Below are 24,663 nucleotides of genomic sequence, written 5' to 3'. Positions count from 1 at the left end.
TTGGTTTGTTTGCAGTTAGACAGAGCAGCCTGGGCTGATACAAACCTGGTAGCCTTACAGCGAATACAGGCATAGTGATGGAAAAGCTGGTGATAAAAAAGGGGAGGACCACTGCCAACGCCAATTGATGAAGACTGGTGGAAAAGGTGTTTTAGTTAAAATTATGTTTGGTGAACAAAGGTAGTGATGTTTTGATGTAATAATGTTTGCATTTCCTTAGAACATTTGGCTTGACATTTCTACCAAGGAAATTTCTGCGAAATTTGCACAGCGCACATTAAAGGGATTAAATGTTGACTGACTGGTCTCAAAATGTCATTTTAATGTGTCATCTTCATACAAGACGTATTTACCTAAAGATCTAAGCATGGATTTAGCAATTTGAAACTTTTGCTAGAGACCTAAAAGAGGGCATAGCATCGTCCCTGCTCAAGTTTTCAGATAACAGACATATCGGGAGGACAAGTACCGATGACAGGTCACTACCACTGAGTGAGTACACTGAGCTTTAGCAAGCAATACAGATTTTAAAGTATCTCCCTTAAAATTACGTATCCAGGAACACAGAACATGCTTTACAGGACGTGCAGCTCTGTCCTGGGTACTCATTACGTTAAAAGGATTTGGGGATCAGGTTCTTGTTAACTAACCATGAGCTCCCACTGACACATCCAGTTAGTTTGTGTGGCTGCTCACAGGTTTTGAGCAGAGAAAGACGCTGGTTTATTTTTTTTGCCACTATCCCACTGAAAAATATTATGACCAAGTACAAAATACATGATCTAGGTCAAATCACTATGAGGAAACAGAACTTGCAGGAAAATCAGGGAGAGAGTAGTTTTCATTTTGATACCGGATCAATGATGAGGTTCTCAAGTGAAATACAGCAAGAGTTTTGCTAAGAGCAATAAGCATAACTTGAAGGACAACCAAGGAGGAAGCACGTTTTCAGGAAAGCTTCTGTGAACCACCAGTGATTCCGCAGGGCAGGCTTCAGCATGCTAAGCCCCGAGTCTTTCCACCTATGCTCTTTGTTAACAACCCCACTGTGGTTTGGGGCTCAGAGTTTTTATTCTCAGCTTAAGAAAAGGTCTAGCTTAGGACTTTCATTGGGAATGGGGGCTGCAGAGCACATAGCCCGGTGCAGCTCGTGCAGGGGACCACCCTCAAACCCCACTTTCCCTCTTTTTTAAGATCCCCATGGGGGTGAGAGCCCACCAGAAGGCTGCAGCCTGACTCACGCTTGCATCTGAGCCGTGCGGGTGGGGAGCGAACTGAGCAGGGACGTGGGCTCAAACACTTGTTCGATAGCATGGGCGTGCAGTCTGGGAGGAGAAAAAATTGGGGATATACGGCGAAAAATACAAATTGCCCCTGCAATTAGTACTTCAGCAATGGCGTTTCCTTTGTTCAGTTCTGATGTGCACAATTTATGTGGTTATTAGGTAGCTATAGAAGACCTTGGAAAAGGCAGAAAAGAAGAAAACGTAGAGGAAGAAGGACTCCAAATGGTTTATTTTTGTGGGGAACACACCTGTGATAGCAGATTCATTAAATATAACGTCCAGTGCCTGGGAGCTGAAGCTTAGCAAGCTCTGATTACGTGTACTGAGAGCATTTTTACAACAGGTAATAGTCACTGGAAAAATCTGCCAAGAGTTGTGGTGGGATTTCCCAGAAACCAAGGCCTCTTGTTTGTGAAAGAGGAGCTCTAGCTCAAACACAAATTAACTAAGAGAAGTCCTACAGCTTCTGGTACCCGAGAGGTCAGGATAGACGGTCATAGTTTCTTCTGGCCTTATAACCTATAAATGGATCACTGTCCCAGCCGGAAAATAAAATAAAATAAAAAATCCTTATCTTGGGCTTTCCCAAAACACTGTGGAAAAAACAATAGACAGGCAGAAAGATCAAAACCAGTCACTTTGCTTCACTTATGGCTCATTTAGTATTTCTGCTGAAAAGACCAAGACATTTTGGGATCTTATTCCTCACCACCTTTTAAGCTCTTCCTTGCCATCAGAGCCCAGCCCTACCTGAGGCACCTCTTTGCAGAGCTGTTAGCTGGTCAGCATCTGATTACAACGAAGGCTGGGTGTGAAGTCAGTGGGAGTTTTGCCCTTCCCATTTAATGGGTGGATCAGACCATAATATCTTTGCAATTTAAGGACACACCTCAAATTCTCTGTCGGATTTTAAGTGAAACTCAGGGGAATTGTGCCACATGCGCAACTGCCAAGTCTGGCTGAAAGAGCAGCTGTTTCTCATAGACAGTGTCAAATGCTGTCACGTTTAGGCAACATTTGAAATGAATTCTACCTACTTAAAATGAATCATGAAATTACCACAATACAAATGCCAAAGCAGCAACAGACAAATTTATTCAGTGCAGCCATGCTGGCGTTATAGTTCCTCCCATAAGAGAGTGCTTTCACACAGCGTGTATCGTCCTGCAAACGTTTTGGTTAAAATAACAAGTCCTGCCTTTGAGTTTCTGGGAGTATTCTGCACATGTGAATCGAGGGGCACAGGAGCACTGATTTCTTTGTTTGACTGTTGACTTCAAAGTACAAAGAGTGAAACAGCATTTAGATTAGATTACATCAGTCTCCCCCTTAACTTACTCCCTTGAGATCATTCTGCCATCTAAGTGAAAACGTCCAAGTATATAAAATATGTGAATTAAACAATGCAAAACGTCTGGATGCTCTGAACTCATGCCAAAAGTAGAAGCAAAGGGCTAAATTCAGAAGGGGATCATGAATATTCTGGCAGTACCAGCCCCTTTTACCCTCAGTTCACTGTCAGTCACCGCTGCGAGCATGACGGAGCAGGGATTAATGTTTTCCTCCTCTGGAAGAATCTGAAGTCACAGCACTTACAATCCAGAGGGAAAGAGGAAACCCAAAATCATACTTAGCCTTTGGTTTGGAGCTGGGATGTGAAGCAAGCTGGCTTCTATCAGGTATACCTCTCATGAGTGTGTGCTAACTAGCAGGCTATGGGGTATTCTGAAACGGAGAACTCCCCACTCTCTCCCAATTTTTTTTATTTTTTATTTTAAATACTCGAATAATACTTTAATTCCAATCCACAAAGAAAAAAAAAAACAAAGCCGCTCTTAAGCCTGCTGGCCAGGACACCTACCTGGGAGGTATGCCACTTGGGCTCAGCTCCAAAAAGTCTTTAAGTATCTCCTTAAAGTACAGGCAAACATCGCCAACAGGCATGCCCATTACATCCTTTTAGCATGTGTATTTGCAGCTTTATTGGGACAACAAAATGAGAGCTTAAATCTTAGTATCAGAGAATCATTCCGGTTGGAAGAGACCTCTAAGATCAGCTAGTCCAACCGTTATGCCAGTACTGAGAAGTCCACCACTAAACCATGCTCCTAAGTTCTACAGCTACAGGTTCCTCTTAAGACTTGTTCTCTAGAAGAGAGCAGAGGAAGACCTGACACTTGAATCCCTGAAGCACTGAGAATTAGGATGAAATGGGAACGGCTAAAATAGGAGAAACAACGTAATAGTCTGATTTGTGAACATAGCTCAGAAGTTGGGGAGGGCGTTCATACCCAAGAAAACCATTTCATATCAGGTCCACAAATAATTTTGCATCTGTCATTCCTGCCTGCTCAGCGTGTATGCTGAAAGAACTGTCTGGTTCCAAATGAAAGCACCCCAGCTTTTAGGAAGCAGGAAACTTCTCCTGGTGGCAACACGCTCCTGCTGGCTCCCACTACGGTCTTTACGAATTCGGTGACAATACTTCCACTAATTTTACAACACACACAGAATCAGGTCCTTTGGACAAACTGCAAAAGCTTAGAAAAACTGAGCATTGATGAGTTTAGCTAATCACTATATGACCAGCAGCAGTTATTAAAGATACACTCCTAAGGACTTCCGAATATGCATACATACACATGTACATAACACTTCAGAAAAAAGTTTGCACTTCAGAAATACAGCTCAGATCTGATCCACGCTTCCATAGGCTGGATATAAAGTAATTGTTCCTGAAAACAAAGGCAAAGGAGAAACGGAAGAGATGTACAGATTCCTGAGCAGCCTTCTCTTCCTGTCAGAGGCATAAAAAAGCCTGTGTTTTCAAATGATCATCATTTAAGACTGCTCCATAAAGGAACTAGGGCTTTTTGAATGGAGCTCTGTTACCAGCCTCTGTTCAAAGGACTGCATAATTGGACATCCTGGCAAAGCGAGATAGCGTTCGTGTATCATGGTATGATACAAACGTCCTAGGAACGATCAAAACATGTAAGGAAATGAGGTTCATACAAGCACCTTACATATTAAGCTGTAGTGATCTGTGAAAATGAGAGCTGCTGTACTCTCCTCTCTTCTATAATCCTGCATCAATGTAGTCAATAGTTAGTTTTGCTTTTGGTTTTGCTTTTTTTTTTTTTTTTTTTTTTTGCTAGTAGTACCAATGGAAACAGGACTGGGCACTGACAACTTCGGACAATCTGATGTGCTACCACAATATCACACACCCATAAATAATGCCACTATACTTGTTCTACTAGCAGCTGGCTCACTGTAGGTATCAGATACATGATTTCTGTGGCCCTTCACCTGGGAAAACAAATTTAAACGTGTCCAAGGCCTTTCCAATGCCAGCACAGGGTGTATGTGTGGGTCTGACTCTGACTTCACGAGGGAGCCAGTCTGCGCTTCCATGGGCATCTACAGTTTTGTCATTGTAGCCTCTGATACGTCACAGGCTACTAAGCAACAGAACCAGGGCATTTTAGCTGCATTTAATTCTACCTTTTAATTTTAAATTGAACCTGACCTCTACCCTTCTGGGTAGAAATCAGACAGCAAAAATCTCATAGAAACATCAAGGTTGGAGGGGAAAAAAAAAAAAAACAAACACAGAAAACAACCACAAGATTTTGATGTGTAAAAACTTTAAAGCTGTCCCAAAACATTTAGGAAGAAAAAACTCACAGAACAGTCTATTTAAGAAAAATCTTTTAATTTTTATTACTTTCTGGCAGTCATTTTCTCTTGTTTGTGTTTAAATTTTAAACCAGCTGTACGATCTGGCCGCTAGATTTCTTCCCTACAGGAAGAAAAAAAAATCTAGGAAAATCTTGGGAACAAAACGCTCAAGAAGGTACCACCATTCTAAATACATCGTATTGTTATTGCTTAATTAAGATACCGAAATGCTCTGGGTTGGAGCAACAGAGGCTGGAAGTTTACACTTTGCATTCATTTCCTTTGTCTTTGTGTTTCCGGCAGAAGACATGCCCCCTTGTGGGGAGAGGTTCAGGCCCACAAACCACTGGTCTCCCCTTGGCAGGTTTGGGTATCACGCACGAGAAACAGCCTTCACGAACCAGCTTTTTGCTTCGGCATTTCTCAACTTCCAGTCCTTTCTTAGACAGATGTTGCCTGAAGTACCTCGCATAGATCTCTTCTGTGGGTTGTGGGGACGGTGAGGGAAAGCAGCAGGCCATACGGCTCCTGGACAGACGGTACTAGATGGGTAACACAGTAAGAATGGTGGGGAACAGTTCTTTCAGCTGCGCCAAATCCATTAGTTCTAGCCACTTTCGTGAAACACAGAGGAAAACCGCCCTAAAGAAAGCGCTCCATAAAAGTCTGCTAGTGACAAGGATAAGAGGATACAGTTCTCTAGATTTAAATGAACATCTGACAAATCAAAAGCATCAGCACCGTAGGGATCTCCACACTGAACTCATTGTTCCCAGGTTCTTAACCCTGTTTGAGCTATGGTAACAAATAGCTCTGACAACATTTTCAGGTTGCAAAACACACACACACACCTTTCTCACCTTTTCTGTGATGCTGATTTGGCTTTACAGCCATAATGCAGTTGCATATGTTGTCCTTGCCCATAACTTGAATTATTTTTATTTACTAAAACTGGTCATTTCAAAAAGCTGAAAATTTAACTGACGTGGATCATAAACATCCTATGATCATTATTACCATGACAGATTTTCAGGTAATAGAACAACTCCACTGGAGTTATGAAAGCTGAGGGCATCAAATTGCATTCAGTCTGAACACAGGGTGAGGAATACCACACAGAAAGATAACTCCTGACTACTAAACATAGGGCGATAGTCTTCCTCCTCCCTTCAATATTGAAAGTACATTAATTTTGGCATACGAGGCACAAGCAAAATGAACCGTCTCTCCGAAACGGTAACAGGCTGATCTTTCGTTGAAGTAAAAGACAAAAACCAAGCACTTTAGAGCACTGAGTCTGGTAAAGTGACAGGAGGCTACTACACCGCACGATGTAAAGAGAGGACAGAGAAAGTGCACCCAAAGCGCAACACAATGAGACAGGAAGGGAGATGGCAAAGAAAGAGAAGGGAGGAAGTCTGTACTAACAATGCTTCTGTCAGATATTAGCATAAGACATGACAAAATGAACAATGCTTTCTAGATTCACATAACATCTGTTAATCTCTCCTGCAGCAGGTTCTTTCTGTCTCAGGGCGTAAAGAATCCCAAGATCCTCTCAGATTACTTCATCACTTCAGGGAGAAGGGGTTAGGCTACACCATCTTGTTCCTTATACCTCGGTACACACTAAAGTTACTGTTCTTATCGCTACGGATGCATCTGTCTGCTTTGTTGCCCTAGACATAAACAAACTGAAATTGGAGTATGCAATAACCTATGTTCTGGGTGCCGACGCTCATGGCAGGCTACGGGGGTATTCTCTCCACTTTCACTTGTGTGGAATCTTCATCTCATTTTTCTTGAAATGAGAAGTTACAGAGCACATCAAATAAGACCTGAAACATGAGCTAGCCAGCTTGAGACAATTACTACGCTTCTGACCTAGTGATTCCTATTTTCTTTTGGTTCTGCATAAGAAGATTCATTCAGCACTTGAAATACCTGAGAACTGTAAAGCATTGCAATGTTCGCCACTGTTGCAGTTGACAAAAAGTAAAAATTTTTTGAAGTCAGTTGTGGCAAGGGTTTTGCCCTCTGCTCTCATGTTCAACTGTTACATAGCAGATGTACACAAACTACATTAGCTTTGCGTTAGAAATAAATTTGGGTAGAATCTCAAGCCTTCCACCGAATCATCTCTGCAAAGATGGCCCATCTTCTCAGCGAGAAGCAGCCTAAAGAAAGCAAAAGAAGATTTGTTGCATTAGTTGAGGACAACTTGATAACGAAGGCATTATTAAACACAACAATTATTACTTACCTTTCTTTGGCTAAGAGAACAGACATCCCCACCAGCTTTGCAAACTCATCAGCTGTGAGAGAACCTTTTTCAGATACCTATCAAAAACAAACACACAGATAAACAAACGAGGGCATTAAAATAGCAACTCAGTCAGGTCTAGCCTTGTGAAGTGATAAATTGGTAGCAAATCTCTTGTGAAGACAACTAGTTTGTTTGCATTTTAAAAAATAGCTCACAGACAGCAGCATTCTGTAACAATTAGTATTTACACAGCTCAACTGTACTAAGCGATTCTGCAGACTGTGAAGCTCAAGTGAGGAAATAAAAGCCAGCAGGGCAGAACAGCTCGTCCATTTAGAAATTCACATCATCTTAAAGGGAGGTGGGGAATTTGAGTTGAATTAAGGTATCTGTACTGGATGTATTAAATCCCAAAACCTTCTTACTCCACCCTACATTATGGCCTACTAGTGGGATCAGTAAAAGCCACCATCACATTCGGATAACAGAAAAGACTGTTTCAGTCTTGGGACTCAAAACTTTGGTCCCATTGTCTCAATCACACTGGTTGATACATGCGAAAATGAAGCCTTCTCACACAGGTTGGCATGCGGACACTTAAAATACAAAATGTTAAGTCCAGGATTATTACTGCATTGAATTTCCTATATAAACATTTGATTTATTAGCTACGAATTATTTCTTCCATTTCTCCACTGATTAAAGCAAACTTTCACATCCACATGTAGTTGCCATTTCCTGCTTCCCACATAACCAGGTGGGGAGGGATTTACTCTGCGTCATTCTCAGCACTCCCTGAGCAGCAGTATTCCTTTTGCAGAAACTCAGATTGAATTAGTCCTAACTTCGGATTTCATGACCATAAACGATTGCATCTGAGTACTGGAAGTCAGCTATACAATCTAATATGGCATATGGGTCATTAACTATTTTTCCTTCCCAAACCACCACTCTCATCAAGAGTGACTTTGGCTCCCATTGACTTCCACGTCATTTCCTGTCTTCGCCAGCCATTCTAAACCACATCACTCTCCTCTCTGAAATCCTGCGATTTCCTTTCATTTTTTTTTCTCAGAAGTTTCAAGTTACTGCACATTATAATTTAAGCACAGGGAGCTTTTGGCCACTATTCTGATCTCATCTTCCCTTTCCCTTATGGGCTAGCCTTCCTCACTCAAAGCCTCTCCCTTCCATTCTTCTATGAAGTCAAAGCCCCATGTTACAAAAATAAAAGAAAAAAGGCACCTCATTAACAAATCCACCATCTGTTGCTTTTTGTGGTTGACCTCATTTATTAAGAAAAGGCCTTTCCTTTCCTTTCAGTGATAAGCCCTCTTACTGAAGGCAAGAAATTAATTTGGAAAAATATATATATTAAAAGACTGAAATGGACTAGGTATTTTTCTGTAAATGTAACAAAAATTGAAAGGATTAACAACTGAAATATTTAAGTGTCTTAATTTTGATAATTGAAGAAGGTATTTTTTAGACAGCTATACACATTCCTCTTATCTAGAAGATCTCTTTGGTGAGAGAGTGCTCTAACAGTACCAATCACATAAAGCCACACTGAAGAGTCCACTTGATAAATCAAGTGAGAAGATGCCGGTGATAGCTCTACTTTTTCTTCTTTGAGTGCCCAAGTCAAAGTCCTTTTTGACTTATGCCTAACTTTAAATACACCCAACCATCCTTCATTCAGCTTTGTGAAAAACAAATTCACATCCCACTGGAAAACATATAGGAAAATGCACCACATTAATGGGACAGCAGCACTTTAAAGAGTCAAGACGTAGCAAGACCAGGAGTGTTTACCACCCTGAGCGATCTATGCTACTTTTTTTTCTCCTGATGAAGCCAGCTTAATTCTCTATGTATTACTCTGCAACTGAGTGTTCTTTACAGCAAACTCAGTATAAGGTGTTACACACACGATGTGCTATTTTACAAAATAAACCCAAACCAAACAACTAGCCATATCAACATTTAAGAGCTACTTTCACTACCTTTAAGCACGTTGTGTAGAGAGACCGAAGTCCACTTTTGTTAAGTTACATGCTTAATATACACCATGAATTTTATCCTACAGCGCAAAAGATCTGGAGGAAGGTTAAAGGTTAATGAAGTTTGAAAAGAGATGGTAAAGTGTTTTATTCCTTTAGGAAAAAGCAATGACTAAGACTCTTGCCTGCACAGCATTTTGAAGATGAGAAGTGCTATTTAAGTATTACTGTTAGAAGATTTTGGAAGTGCAATATTTTGTATTTTAAAACCTCAAAAGGAGGTCCTGTATTTTACATTTTTATACCTAATGTATTTAAGTATCCCCAGCACAGTCTGAACACTGAAGGAAGTGAAGTTCACTTACCGTCTCTAAAGCAGAAGCTACCATTTCCTCTTCGTTGTGAGACTGGAGCTCAAGCACCATCACACCACTGTCAAATATCCGAAGCCTAAAATCAGGAGAGTCAAAGTTACTAAAAAATCCAGTCACACAGTTATAACCACATTCAAAAAGAAAAAAAAAGCTGTGTAAAATGAACGTAAAATTAAAAGCATCTTCAAAGCCTTAAGAGACAGGCAAGAGCTGGGCATACGCCTAGCATTAGTTAAACACTTTTCTCAGTCTCAAAAAAGTTACAGAATGGCTTGTGCCAGAAGGCACAATCCAATTCCTACCCCGCTGCCATGGGAAGGGACACCTTCCACTACACCAGGCTTCATCCAACCTGGCCTTGAACACTTCCAGGGATGGGGAACTATGTTGATAGGCAATATCAACAAAGCAGGACATAAATGGTTTGACATGGAGCAATCAGTCATCCTATTTCATTCATACTGCTACATATTCTACATATCCATAGCAGACAAAGTGAAAGACAGTTAAAAATTAATATTTTAATATAGAGTGGATGTTGGTGCATTAAACAGCTCCTGGATGACTTTGTTAAAAAAAATAGCTACTGTAGGCAGGTAAAGTATTGAGCCTGACTTGCGAGTACTATGTTTTATAAGTACATCTGTAAATCTCTTACCTTAGTGGTAATTTCAGTGACTCCAGCATCTTACAAGCATTTACTAGATCTTCAGGTGAGAGCAACTAAAAATAGTAAAACGTTTATTCACAGTTTGCAATTCCAGTATCAGTAAAAGTTACAACAACTACAGCTATAATACACACCAGATTACATAATTTTGTTCTTTTTTTTTCTTTTACACTGTTGTCTACTCTCTTGGCTTCTACACTCCTTCCTGATCCCTTGCTATGTTTTCTGTAATGCTCCTTCTTGCCCTGTTTGCAGAGAAAATTGATGTACTTTGGAAAAACAATCCCTATTCTTTAGTATTCTGTCCTTACAGTTTTCTTTCTAGATAAGGATGGATTATTTCTTTTATACAGTATTATAAAAGGCAGCATACATTATGACAAACTACAGAGAACACAACCATTACGTGGAAGGAGGAGAAAGGAAAATGGTGAACATTCCTCATTTTAATGAAGGGCTTATCACTTCTTGTTGTTAGTGAGCAATTGGTAGGGAATACTTCTGCACTTACTCTTCAATTACCTTATAAAGGAAGTACATTTTACAAAATATTTAAGACAAACCAACTTCTCACCTCTAGTCCTCGTGCACGATTTACCAGACAGTACACTTCTGTGAGCGACATGATTCCTCCTCTCTCCTGTGTAAGTACAAGACTGGTAAGAGAAATAGTATTAATCTAGTAAACGCAGTATCTTAACTTGCATTTGACTGATTAAACAGCTAAAACTGAGGAGCTAAACGATGACCTTTAATAAAAAAGCTACCCAGGACAATACCACATTTTTAGTATTAATTTGTTAGATGATATCTTTCTCTAATCATTTTAAAATGTAAAAAAAATGATACTATATCCAGAAACTGAGAGTTACTTTGAGTTACCATAAAGAATAAGTCACGGGAACAAAGAATTTCAATATATTAAATCTATCGATCAACTTAGAGCTTTTACTTTTCAGACAGTTTGTCCTTCTGATCATAGCAGGTAGCACATTTATTTCACAAAACATACTATATGTTTCTTAGGAGACATACAGACTTAGAAGTTTCGAAAGGAAATCAAGCTTTTTGGCAATAATCTTGAACTCTGAGAGCTTCAGATAAATTAAAATATGATGCATTACTGAGAGAGAATAAGTACAGAATTTTTAAACAGTCTGAAGAATGACTGCTTATCTTTTCAAAGTTACTGTTGTTTCTTTCTAAAAAGAATAATACTCTGTGGGAAGAAATAAAGGTGGTTCAAACAGAAAGGCTGCTAATGTGATTTACTAGATACCACCAACATTTCATGAATTAGAAACCAAGATGCCATTACTCCAAACAAAAAATCGTACACTTAAATTTTCTCAATTGGAAAGAGGATATAGATTCCTTCCATAAACGCTCAATACAAGGCTGTGCTGCTAACTCTGAACCTTTAAAAATAGGCACTGTAATACACCCAAAACACATTTACATCCAAATTCAGCAACACACAGAAAACACTGGTGCACAATTAGGTACTTTACCTCTAATGGTGTCTGCAGCATTCCAGCTAGTTGTTTCGCCAGTTGCATGTGGTAATGTGTACCAGATCCATGCGTTTCCCTAGTGACTGGATTAGCTATACCCATACTCAGCAGGTATGATTTGAACCTAATGGTCTAAACAAATAAATAAATTAAAAGTACATTAGCTAGTGCATGATTCTCATTTTTAAAACACTTTGATTTTATTATTACAAGACAGTTTCAGTGAGTAAACCCAATTGGTTTCCTGCCGATAAAGTCAATTACTAGCAAAGTGAAGGCAACACTAATACAACTTATTTTTCAGCAGCAAACCACCAATGAAAAGCAGAAAACTGTCATCATTCTCTATGCAAAGGCAGCAAAATCTTTGTTTAAAAAAAAAAAGGGTCAAAGTAAACACTAACATCAAACAGTGAAGTCTCTTTAACTAGCATTTAAAAGAAAAAGCATTCAATTATTCTTTATTAACATAGAATTTATTAAAAGGATAGCTTTTGCTTTGCATAGAAACATTTCTGTTGATTCTAGAAACAAGATTCATTTACCTCATCCTCGGTGATGTCACCTTGCTTTTCTTTAATCTTATTAGCTATTGACTTGGATAACTCCACCATTTCCTTAGCCTATCAAGGAAGACACATAGATAAATCAACTTTCAGCTCAACACAGAAAACATGTTTAAAACTGAGAAAACAAGCATAAGTCTACTGTGATGAGTCACACACGCCATACCTTCTCCATTAGTTTACTAAGGTCCTCGAAAGCCTGAAATGAAACGCAAGACATTCCCAGTCAGTATCATTACAGCATTCAGCTTCATAGATACAGTGAACTGCCTTTGTACACCTATTTGAGCTAATTGTAAGAGCTGCTACCACTATAGATTAGTATGTTGTATGTTATACATAGTTCCTTGATGTATGAAAAGTTTGTTTCATACAGGTCTACAAATCAAAGTGATACAATCCATAAACAACAAAGAATGAAGGAAAACAAAAATCAAACAATCGTACACTTTTCTAGTGTGTACATTAGCTCATTATGGTTTATAAAGCCCATACAATAGGGAGGACCAGTGAGATATTGAGGTTGGTTTCCTTCAACCAGTTAATCCTCAAAGAGATCTATTGTTTCTGGACAACAGCTAGCCAGATCTAAAGCTACAGAAAAAAAATCCTCCTGATAAGACAATTTTAGTTTATTGAGTAGATGTTATTAAGTCAGTAAGAAAGTCTGTAGTTCCTTTAAAATAACCAAGGAAGAGGATACATTCTTTCACATGTATACAGTAGAGACACATGTATGCCAGAGACAAAATCTCTGAAAACGTGTCAACATCTTTTCACTTATGTACACAAAGGAATAGTGATGCTCCCATAATAAACAAAAACAGTTAAAATGAATGAAATAATGCCCATGAGACAACCAGAGTTATATAAGTTAAGTTTAAAAAAATATTTAAAAACATCTTCTGAAAGCTCTAGTTGTTGGACCTAGAAAGCAAAACACATGCTTAAATAAAAACAGATCTGTACTTTTTTTTGTAGTCTGAGAAATTTTATCGTTTCCACAAAGCTATGTAATAAACTGGACACTCATCATAAGACCATGATGGCTTCAAGTCTGTTAAGCTTAGCAAACTGCGATGGTCTCAAATGCAACAGATCTACAACTATCTGCAAAGGGCATTTTCAGGCTGCAATAAAACATATAAAAGCAAGCTGAAAGTATAGTAAAAGTTAAAAACTTCAGTAATGATAACCAACTGGTATTAAAAAAAATATGGTGCATTTCAACCAAAAAAAGTTAACAAATACGTTTAAGCTATTTAAGAGCAACTCTCATTCTGCCAGCCTCAGCAACACTGAGCCTTCAGCTCAGCTCTCTCAAGCACATGACAACCTGCCTGGGTGGTGAACCTTTCCAAACCTCCTTTTTTGAATAACTGGTGTGGGAAAAGCTCTAGAGCCTTTTCAAGTAAAGCTTGCCTGACAGCAGCACCCGGTCTCTCCAGCCGCAAATAAAGAAGGTAGTTCAGTTACAGTACATCAAATGACAACAGATGCATCTTGCCAACAATTTCTAGCCAGTGCTTCTGTGCAATTTAGTATCTTCCTAGCTCATTCTGACTAATCCCCCACTAGAGAGACAAGTTTTAGCAGAACTTATGCAGTAACACTGTATTGTTCCCATTTACATTTAGGCACCTGAGTCAGAAGCTTGTTGGTTTGAGGCTCCACACAAGAGGAGAAAGATGTCTCTGGGAAGGGACAGAGATTTGGATTTCATCCAAATCCCTCCTAATGGTGCAAGTGACTGATTGCAGAAGTCTAGCCTCTTAACGCTTGGTACCTCAGTTACATATCCAAAATTAAGTGGAATATTTCTTCCTGCATCCCAATCTGCCAAATACAGTAATTTACAATAAATTTCCCAATCTTTAGTGTAATTTAGATCCTTCTACTGTACTTGTAAATGATAAAGTTTTCTAAAGAGGCTTTTCCCAGCTTATTTCTAATCTCTACAACGTGCATGAAAACACTGTTAATCAAAAGAACCCTCGATTTAGCTAAATAAACAGCATGCTGTGTCTAACTCCTCCCCCGGCTGACTCATGAGGGCAGGCCTGGAAACAAAGGGGAATGTGCACACACCTAACAGGAACTTCCTCAGATAAACAAAAGGCTAAAGAACCGGATTCTTATCAGCAGCGAACAGCAGATGCAGGAAGCCTTTTCCTGGAAGCCAGGGCACCATTTTTTAAAATTAAGTCATCTATAACATTTAAAGCTGGAGGAAGGCAGGATTTTACAAGTCATGACTTTCCTCCGTTCATACAACGCTTACAAATGGAGTTCTTTTACTCTCTGAAAAAGCTACGAACGGAAAAAATAACCAGACAATACCGTTTGAACTATACGGACTCACATACAACCACAATGCCTTTTGAACCACACACAGAACTTCATTCACTATGTTGTTCTTAATAAACAGAAAAAATTCTAGCAGTATCTGAAACAACATTCTGCCTACAAAACTGCTAGATATATTTTTTCTTATACATCAGAATAGCAAATGCCTTTATCATCACAGCATGCTGAATCCCATAAAGCTTTACCATAAGAATCCATCAGCTGTAGACAGTTTACGAGCACTTCTGCATCAACCTACGTACCAATCTCTGTTAACAAGACAGAATCAGACTATTTCTGAGGATATTGCTCCCAGATACATTTGAGAGATCTTCAGTGACGAAATTAATGGATTCTGTTGTCCATCGGTATTGGCATCTGAAGTTCAACTGCTGTCCTGTTTCTGGGAAACAGGACAGTCTCCATCCAGCCCACCTACTTTGCATAGATACTTGTAACATCTCGCTGGCGCCTCGACTACTGAGCACTGCTATAATTATAAACCTAAGTCTAACATTTAAAAAAAATGAATATTTATATGATGAAAACATAACTGCACCACACTTACGTGCCCTTAGTTCAGCATGTTCTTCTTAATACATATTAAATTTTCAACTGAAACCAACCTTAGCTGTACAAACAGAAAAAGACACTTGTAAAGGTCTCTTTCTGTAGCTGCCTCTGTGTTCTGCTTCTCCTGATGAAAAACTCGCTGAACACAGATTTCTAATTGTATCGAAACTAATTTCATGAATACACAGCAGTATTTCCAAACAACAATCTTCTGGAAAGGACTGTGTACATGAAATACCCCTTATATATTTTGAAAAACCCATTAAAAAAAGATGTTAAAAATATATACTCTTAGTCAATTCAGATTTCTCAACAAAAACAATAGTCTCAGCTGCCCCTAAAAGAAAGTGTGAATAAATGTAAATAGCTCAGACAGGTGGCTGACCTTGAAACTACAGTAGTATTTACCTCGGAAATGTTTTTGTCAGTCTCTTTTCTTTTTTCTTCTAATTTCCTTTCAATCCCTACAATTCCTATAGCTCTTGTTCTTCCTGCCTGCAAAAGAGAATAATGTAAAGAATCAAAATAGGAAACGCTAAGTTTTCTCATCCGCCTCAGTGTGTAAAAGCTTGTATTAGAAGACAGAAATATTCCTCCAAGGAGCTGATACCGTACATACAATAATTCATGTATTTCTTGAGAGTACATTTTTAAATCAGAGTCAAAAATTAAACAATATGCATAAAGCAACTATGAACTTGCTGTAGTATAGACGATGGTTATTATATTAAAGCTATTAATTTCAATATGCTTAATAGCACGATCTTGACTGAGCATTCCAGTTCATCCCAATTAAAGCCTCTCAAGTCCATGTGAACATCTACACTACAGACCATGGAAATGCATGAGCACATCTAAACATGAGTACCACAGGAAACTGAATCTAAAGAAATGTAGCCACAGAAACACAATGCTAAATGTAGTCTAATTTTCCTTGCTGAGATGCATCAGCATGGAGGTGATGGTGAACTTTTTGATACTAAATGTTTTAGAAAGTAGGCCACTTAAGTGGCACTAGTGTCAGCCCTCAAATCTGACTGCAAAGCTTAGCAGGGGCATTAATGATTGCTGTTACCCAGTAAGAACAGGAAGCAAGGCATTTTCATTACGTGATTTGTGGCACAGGGTACAGGCTTCCCCATCAGTCTATGAAATGTGACTATCACAGAATCACAGAACTGTTTGTGTTGGAAAGGACCTTAAAGCCCATCAAGTTCAAACGCCCTGCCATGGGCAGGGACACCTCCCACCAGACCAGGTTGCCCAAAGCCCCATCCAGCCTGGCCTTGAACACCTCCAGGGATGGAGAAACTGTGTCGATAGGTACTATATTTACAGAGGAGGACACACATGATTTGACGTTGAGCAATCATTAAATCATCCTATTTCATCCATACTACTACATACACTATGTATTCATATATACAACACACTCATATATAGAAAAAACACCCATCTGTTTATCAGTTTTTAACCTAGAAGTATGCAGACAAATAAAAAAAGGCAATCTAACATATGACAAAGAGATTCTCCATAATAACAACTGTCCAATTAGAATATAAATCACATACACACAGGTTCCAAACAATTATATAATTATTTTTTTAATGTTCTGTATTTGACAGATGCACTATATGGGGGTGGCATTAACTGGAAACAAGATTACATGCAGATAATGATTTCAAACTAAACAAAGTGACATGTGACATACAGAAGGATGTCAGAAGCTCTGCACATACCTGTGGATCTTTGGTAACCTGAAAGGTCTGACCGGCAGGCATGTTCTCCCACCTCCTTTGTGTGATTTCTTCTGAGAATCGTCTATAGAACTGCAAACATTGAAGGATGACAACAGATGTTTCACAAACTATGCAGAGTATGTCTGGGTATTTTAGCATCTTGATTCATCTCCCAGATGAATCAAATTTCACTGTAAGACAAAGCATAGTAACACCTACGCATCCACACTACAACATTACTGTGAATTTTTGACAATTGGAAAGGAAAGGTGTAGTTACTATTGCAGTTACAAACTTCCATGAGTACTTCCCTTGTAAAATACATTTTCAGATATTCAAAGTGTTCCAAAACATGCTAAAGCTAAAAATGTCAGTGTTTGCTCAAAGGCCTGCTTTGAAAAGGAAGGAAAGTTGATCAATCCAATTTCTATTGATCTGTTAACTGAATAGCATAAGGTCAGGTGTAACTGACCTACCTAGTTATTTGTTTAATGTTAATACTACAAGGAGGCATTAGTTGATTAGGTAACTGTCAGTGCTGACCACTGAGCAAAATCTAGAGAAAAATCTAATCTTATAGTTGTTCAAAGTTCACATTGAGGTATTCTGAAGTCATAAAAAAAATGATCTGGAGTGTAACTAGTATGGCTAGGTCACCTGTAAGCACAGTATGTTTGATTTTCAAATAAGAACATTCACATTAAAATAAAGTTATGATTAGGCAAAACACCTATGCAATTATAATTAGGCATAAATCCACACTTGTCCTAAATTGGAGTCTGATCACAAAGAAATAAAAGCAAGTCTGATGAAGCAAATGCATTTATAAGACCTTTATAACTAATTCAACTTAAAAACTCATTTGCTGCAGGGAAACTGTATGTTTTTTTTCACCTTTCCAAGTCTAAATTCTCAGTCTCTTCGAGAGAGGATTTTGTACTGTGAATTTTTTTTTTAAAGAGGACAATTCCCTTTTTTTTTTTTTTAGAAAAAAGGAAAACACTTTTTAATGTCTATTACATTATTTTTAGAATGCTAAAAGTGTTTGAGATTAGCGGTAGGTAAAAAACAAAACAAAACAAAAAAAAGCTATGAGGCACCTAAAATCACGCAGCAATAAAATGAGCGAGATGATTAAGTTGCTTGATTCCTATTCAGTAGAGGGTTAGGTACAAAGAAACATCTTTGACTCTGTTAAACAACTGATGATTGCAGAGTCATCATTTTGGAAAATATTGTGTTCAATTAAAAAAACAGTGTAGGAAGTATAAGACTTTATCAAAACTATTAAAATTAGGATGAAGCCTAACAGTACCTCCTGACATTTTTGGAATTCTGTTTGTTATTTAACCAAAGCATAGAACCCTGAAGGCTCAGTGTTTGTCTTCAAAAAGGATGTATTGAAAAAGCTCCACCTCAAAAGTCAACATGGAAAGATCATGGAAAATTATCACTAGCACAGCAAGAGGAGAAAGACATGTCCAAAGATCTGATGTACTGGGCTTGCATGGTACAAAACTTACCTCAATCTGCCCATGTTCTTTGAAAGAAAGTTTGATGTAGGAATATTTGCTGCTTTGGAACGGACCAGGCTCTTTGTTTGAGGAAGCAGGATGAAGATGAACTACTATTTTGGCACTAAAAAATAAGTAAAACAAAAGAGAAGAAGCAGATTTTTTCTATTATCTAAAAAACCTTTTTCTACAATCTAAGTTAACCATTTAATCAAAAAATGTACCAGCTTTATCTCATGTATGAACTGATGCACGTCAAATTCTGCTTTACATTTGTGCATCAACATTTAAGTATTTTGACTTATTTAAATACCTTTCATAAAAACTACTATACCCTCTAAAACAACATTTCACAAGTTTTAAATATAGACACCATCAATTCTCAGGAATTAAATGCAACAGATCTTCAGATTTCAAACAAGGATTTCTGATGATGTTATTTAAGGTAAAAGCTAATTGTCAAGCAGCGCATTTGATTTGGCTTTTGACTTGCAGTAATTACTGCCAAAATAAACTATCTTTGTCACAGGAAAATGGAAGGTCTCAATATTATGTTTAATCTGCCTAGCTTGTATATGCCACTTGCAAACACTGTATGTGAATTTGTCCAAAACCAACATCCAAAGCTAATGTGCATGGGAATAACAGTCTAAAATGACATCCATCACCAAAACAAACCTTGAGATAGCATTATTTTAGGAATACACTAGGCCACTGTCACAGCATGGCTGCAAGTCTGCCATTCCCATTTCATTTTACAGACAGTTTTTTTCATAGGCCTTTATTTATTTGACTTCTCTGGCATAAGTAAATTACCTGATCTGTTCTGGGTACCCCCTGGATATTACAGTATTCTATTTATCTGACTGCATCTATTTACCTGGCTGCAAGCAGATGTCAACTACGTAATTTCTCCTGTTAATCTTTTTCTTGCAAGACTTCTTCACACACACACAACATATTGAATTAGTTACCCAGTTGAGGGGAAACACTAATTCCTTCTAACCATCGCTAGCAGTTCCAAGCTCAAAATCAGTCATATGGTCACGTAAAGTTATATAATACAGGATCTGGCAGGGTTTCTATCCCCAGCCAGTTCTGTGTATAAATGACTAAACTTAGCTTTCAAATTCAGATTCGGCAACATCACTGTGACGTTGATGACTACTCAAAACAGCAAGGTGGAATACATACTTCAGTGATTACAAGATGGTTATTTAACAACTTGCATCAAATACCACTTTGTCATCACTCTCTTACACATTTGACCTTAAGTGAGTGGCTGTCAGTCTGGAAACTTGGGTTAAAAATGGAACCCACCATGCATTACTACGTAACGTGTATGTGACTAAGTGTCCACCTGAGAAAAAACAGAATGTTTATCACCTTACCTTTTTCCTATCCCAGCTGCTTGCTCTTCAATAAAGACGACCTGAGACAGAGGTATAGCAATGCAGCATTCCTAGAATAATCAATGCAAACACAAGAGAAATCAAAGCCATATCCTGACTTTCATTCTCTTAAATGAAGTGTTTTCTTTTCCCATTTCACAAACAGTACTGATTTCTGCAGGTGCTTCCAGAGACACACCAGATGAAATATGTTGGTAAGAACAAAAACAACCTAGTAAAGAGAAATATAAATAGAAAAAAAAAAAAAAGCTGAAAGCAGAGTTCTAGATGACCAAAATAAACTTAAACGTAAATGTGTTGATTTTAGACACTTCAGGCTAGATTTATAAAAACCTCAGGAAATTAGCAAAACTTCAGTATTTAAGTTCAAACTTTAAACACTAAAATTTCCACATGAATGTGGCTTATCCCTGTTGGTGCACAGTTCTCATAGGTTCTCAACACATTTGCATTGATGTTACTTTGGGAGCCAAAGGGCTACCCAAAAGCACCAGTCTTCTCAGTGCTGAATGTCTAAAAGCTAGATTACCCTTTGAGTGGCGATAGACCAAGTAGGAATGTCTCCATCTATCCCATCCTCACGGACTTAATCTCAACACAGAGTTATCGAACTATGCTTTAGACATAACAAAGCAGAGCAAGAAACAAGACTGTATCCATCTGTGGAGGACTAACCTACCCAGGCTAAACTCTTCATACATGTATTTGAGACAGAAGTTGCTCAAGGGAGCAATTCAAAGCCTAATTATGTGCCTGGTCCTGTTTTGGTGAATATCCTTTGATGAATGCCTTCTTTCACAGGACAGCTTGGTGATTGATAGTCACCCAGAATGCCAGAAACATGGGTTGCGTTCCCTCTTTCAATCTCTCTTCCATCTACCACACGACTGTCCCTAACACTAGATTACAATGAACATTGTTATGGGGTCCTCTCAATCCCTGCTACCAAAATTGTTCTTTGCATGGAACAATTAAATGCACATTAAATCAGAGCTTAGAAAATTCTACATGCAGGAACTCCTACTGATGAGTAAATCTCTCACTGGGGAAAAAAAGCATGGGTTGTACTTCCTGTTCTAGAAAATCTTAATATTTAGATATTAGATAATATTTAGATTCTTCTGTGGCTCCAGAGTTAGCTGCTAGTATAGCAGTTTGTACAATGAACATGTAACTCCAGACATTTTAAATATAGGCAAAAAAAACACTTCTGTAACAAAATAAGTTTCTGAAAAAGACCGCAATTACATGTAATACCTACTTTTTAAAGTGATTCACTCATTTAGTTCACAGCCAAAATGTTATAAGCTTACTGTAAGTACAAGGACTTAGAATCACCCCTTCCTTCCCACTGTTCCTCTTCCCAAGAAGTGATACTAAATGAGAGGCGAGCTAAAAATGCTGTGGATAGATGAAATCAAAGAGTTTATCTGGATACATTTCTCTAACATCCTGTGTTGACATTATGTATGATTTTATGATTTGTAATGCTGTGCAAATCGGGCTATGTAACAAACTTAAAAGAATTACATAATTTTTCCTTTGGAAGTCACTTATTTTCTATACTTTTCAACTGTAGATGGTATGTAACAGCAGCTGTAAAACAGGTGTTTTTATAACAAGTTGTACTATGTCAACTTAACAAGAAGCAGCCCCATTTATTACTAACGATTGTTGACACAATAAAAAGGGACTTTCTACAAATTTATTCTTAGTAAGCTACCTAAGGTTTCTAAGGCTGATGTATCACAACTGAGTTTAGCCAACTATTCACCATGAAAATGAAAGGGCATTGTGCTACACACTTCACTCCTAAAAGCTTAAGAAAGAATCAGCTTCATTTACCACACTAACAAAGTCATTTGTGTACTATGGATTTAAAGTTAAAAACAAAAAAAAAGTGCCTTTACTGAGAAAGAATTAACCTGTACTAGATCAGAACTGGGTAACTTCTTCCATATTATAACATTCTGCCATCTGTGTATTTCTGCCCCTTCTCTTAATCAGCCCTGGAGCTTGTCAGAGTCTTTGCTGAGTTAAATTTAATCCTCAAAACTATTTTCTTATTCTCCAAGTTTCTTAAGTAAATTTGATGATCTTTGAAGAGTACAAGGAGCCGTGTGGCCTAGGTAGCAGCAAGAGAAGAGAAACGTCATATTTTTATTGAGAAGGAGAGAATGAAGATCTGGACAGTTGTTGAAATTGTTGACTTGCTGAGGCCAAAATATGCAATGTTACTCCAGGCAAGTATAAAGTCTGACTGCGAAGATTAGAAGCAATGCACATTGCAGTACATACGTTTGTCACAAAAAGATGTGAATGAAGAAATAAGGGATGAATAGATAGCTTAAAAGAGGTAAATTAACTCACGCTGACTGCTCAAAAAAAAAAAAAACATTCATTTATTTAGTTATTATTTACAGAATAGCTCATGACCTGGACAATCAACCTCTGACTTACTTAACAGTAATACCAACCTAGGGACAAGGTCTCAAAATAAAGCATTTTGAAAAATTTCAACTACAAACAGGTCTGCTTTTCCTGCAAACAATCCCTACAGGAAAAAAAAAGTGTTACTTTGCCAAAATTCAGAACATCCTTGGTGACTATATGTGTAGAAGGCTCTGGTAGCTCCCTGCTCTGGAGCAAGGATGTGATAATTGGTAGGGAATAGCCCTACCCTTGAGTGCAGAGGCACTGCAGCGACTCTTGCTAAAAGCTAGTTCACTGGAGTATAACACACATTTGAAAAGTTCTCTCTGTCTGAATTTTGGCGTTTGTGGCTGAAGTTTCTAAAAGACTGTGTCCGAGACAAACATAATTCAAGCTGGTTCTGAGAAGGACTTCTTCAATTGCAGCTGTAAGGTGGTATACGTTGTTTCAGTCTATGCTTAGAGCTTCTTACTTGTCTGTGTTTCTTCATACCCATTTCTAGCCTAGAAACTCAGGCTGTGGCTTGAAGATACAAAGCATCTAACAGTGGTATTACACTGCAGTTCTAACACTGCCAGTTCTAACACTGCTGCTTAACCTCTAAATCAATTCTCCATAGTAGTACAGACAAATGCTCTGGCTTATTGAAGGGATGGTTCAGCACAGCAAGAGGCAGTTGGAAATATAAGACCTGTACAAAATAATACTGCCACCAAAGAACTCCTATCATCAATTCATGGTTTGGGACTATCTGCTGGGACCAGAAGACAGGGAACCTTGGACTTGGAAATGCAGTGAGGAAAAAAGGGTCTTGCTAGACCAGGAGCATGGGAGAAGCATTCAGATCACAACCTGCATGACATTTTCACCTTCACTATCAAAACCAACAGTTTCTAGTACATAGTGCTAGACTCTTTTCCTCTATATGTGTGCCATTAAAGAAGAAAAAATTATATGACTTGTTTTGATCCCTCCTCATCTCTGCATACAATTTAATTAAAGCAGCATTGGGTGAAAGAACATTCCTGGTACAAAATTGTCTTTCCACTGTGAACCAAAAAATGGACTATATGTGTGAGACAAAACATACATAGAAGGAACAAAAATCTGTGTGCAGTGTTTTTTCATTGCAAGCTACCAGTTGCTTATTATGAAATTTACAATTGATTGACATGGAAGAGACAAAAGTGGGACTTACATGGTTCTTCTGATCCCTCCAAAGTAGTCTGTGTGTACTAAGTAGTAACACTCCACTATCAAATTTCACCTAAACAAGAAAAATAAAACAGGTCAACAACAGATTTAACCACTACGTTGCATAAACACTGAACTTGGAAACATTACACATTAGGACAACATTGGAATCAGATACAATAAGCTATTATTTTGAGAACGCTTTTTTTTTTTAGAAAACAAATTATGTTAATGGAAAAAAAATAGAAAAAAATAGTATAAAGGGATTATATGGATATACACAAGCTTCCTTTTTCAACTGCATAAACTTTCCCCCAGGAAATCCTGAAGGATCCTCCCTCCATATGCCGTGCAAGATATGCAAACATCCCTAATTATCATATTTTTAAAAGGGCTATTGGCTTTGGAACACTATTTGCTGACAGAGAAAGCAGAAGTAGAAAGCAGAAGTTCCGCAAAAACAAAAGCAACCTAATAACAACAAGCTAGGGCTAGCCGGAAATCTTCTTGCTTATCATATAGGAGCGTTTTTTCTCCCTGTTTTATTGTTGAGAAATGATTGGATTTATCAGTAAGCAATCAGGATTTGTGAAAAACATGGGGACACCATGGCTCCTCACGGCACCAGCAGCTGCCCGTGGCACCACAGCTCCATATCCCCTCCCTGAGGAGCTCCTGACAGGGCCGAGCCCCGCCGGTCCCCGCAGTCCCCCGGGCTCGTCCTCCCCTCGGCCGCGTCCCCTCCCGGCCCTGGGCCGGGTGCCCGCCGCTGGGCCGCCTCCATCACCTTCTCCTCCCCGTCATAGAGGCGCACGCCGCGCTGCTGCACCACCAGCGTCTCCCCCAGCTCCAGCAACCCACTGGTCCAGGCGAAGCGGTCCATGGCGGCCAAAGCTCCCTTCCCCTCCCGCGAGGGACCGACTAAAATTCGGGCCGACTACGATTCGGGCCGCCGCTGCTCAGCTCTCCTCCGGCCGAAAAGCGAGCAAGCAGGGCCGCTCTAACACAACACCCCCCAGCGGCACCCTGAGGAGCGGCCGCCATTTTAGAAGGGCGGCGGCGCAGCGCCCCCTGACGGCGGCTTCGGCG

General features: G+C 38.8%; 1 protein-coding gene across 2 annotated transcripts; it reads right to left on the bottom strand.

Moving 5' to 3' along the window:
- Positions 1 to 4,656: 4,656 nt before the first annotated feature.
- VPS36 (vacuolar protein sorting 36 homolog) lies at positions 4,657 to 24,642 on the bottom strand. Of its 2 annotated transcripts, none has more exons than XM_050710398.1 (14): positions 23,855 to 23,894; positions 23,579 to 23,647; positions 19,927 to 19,997; positions 18,545 to 18,659; positions 17,022 to 17,111; positions 15,691 to 15,777; positions 12,530 to 12,562; positions 12,343 to 12,420; positions 11,795 to 11,929; positions 10,858 to 10,923; positions 10,272 to 10,336; positions 9,605 to 9,689; positions 7,234 to 7,310; positions 4,657 to 7,147 (listed from the first exon to the last, which is right to left on the bottom strand). In XM_050710398.1, exons 1-14 carry the CDS (start codon positions 23,876 to 23,878, stop codon positions 7,054 to 7,056), a joined length of 1,089 nt encoding a protein of 362 aa, XP_050566355.1. In that variant the 5' UTR covers positions 23,879 to 23,894; the 3' UTR covers positions 4,657 to 7,053. The 2 variants fall into 2 exon arrangements, with proteins under 2 accessions (XP_050566355.1, XP_035398322.1); XM_035542429.2 differs by lacking the exon at positions 23,855 to 23,894 and adding an exon at positions 24,362 to 24,642 and having other exon boundaries at positions 4,660 to 7,147.
- Positions 24,643 to 24,663: the final 21 nt, after the last annotated feature.

This window comes from Cygnus atratus, chromosome 1, assembly GCF_013377495.2.
Source record: "Cygnus atratus isolate AKBS03 ecotype Queensland, Australia chromosome 1, CAtr_DNAZoo_HiC_assembly, whole genome shotgun sequence".
NCBI lineage: Eukaryota > Metazoa > Chordata > Aves > Anseriformes > Anatidae > Cygnus > Cygnus atratus.
The sequence above is the reverse complement of the archived record's forward strand: the minus strand, read 5'-3'. Positions and strand labels throughout refer to the sequence as shown.

What these genes read in the sequence shown, in the direction of transcription:
- VPS36 (XM_035542429.2), bottom strand. Translation starts at nt 24,457, where the DNA reads ATGGACCGCTTCGCCTGGACCAGTGGGTTGCTGGAGCTGGGGGAGACG. An exon ending in ATCGTGCACGAGGACTAGAG is followed by an intron (nt 10,337 to 10,857) that starts GTGAGAAGTTGG and finishes TACTATTTTTAG; the next exon opens with TTGCTCTCACCTGAAGATCT. An exon ending in GTTCTCTTAGCCAAAGAAAG is followed by an intron (nt 7,148 to 7,233) that starts GTAAGTAATAAT and finishes TGCTTTCTTTAG; the next exon opens with GCTGCTTCTCGCTGAGAAGA.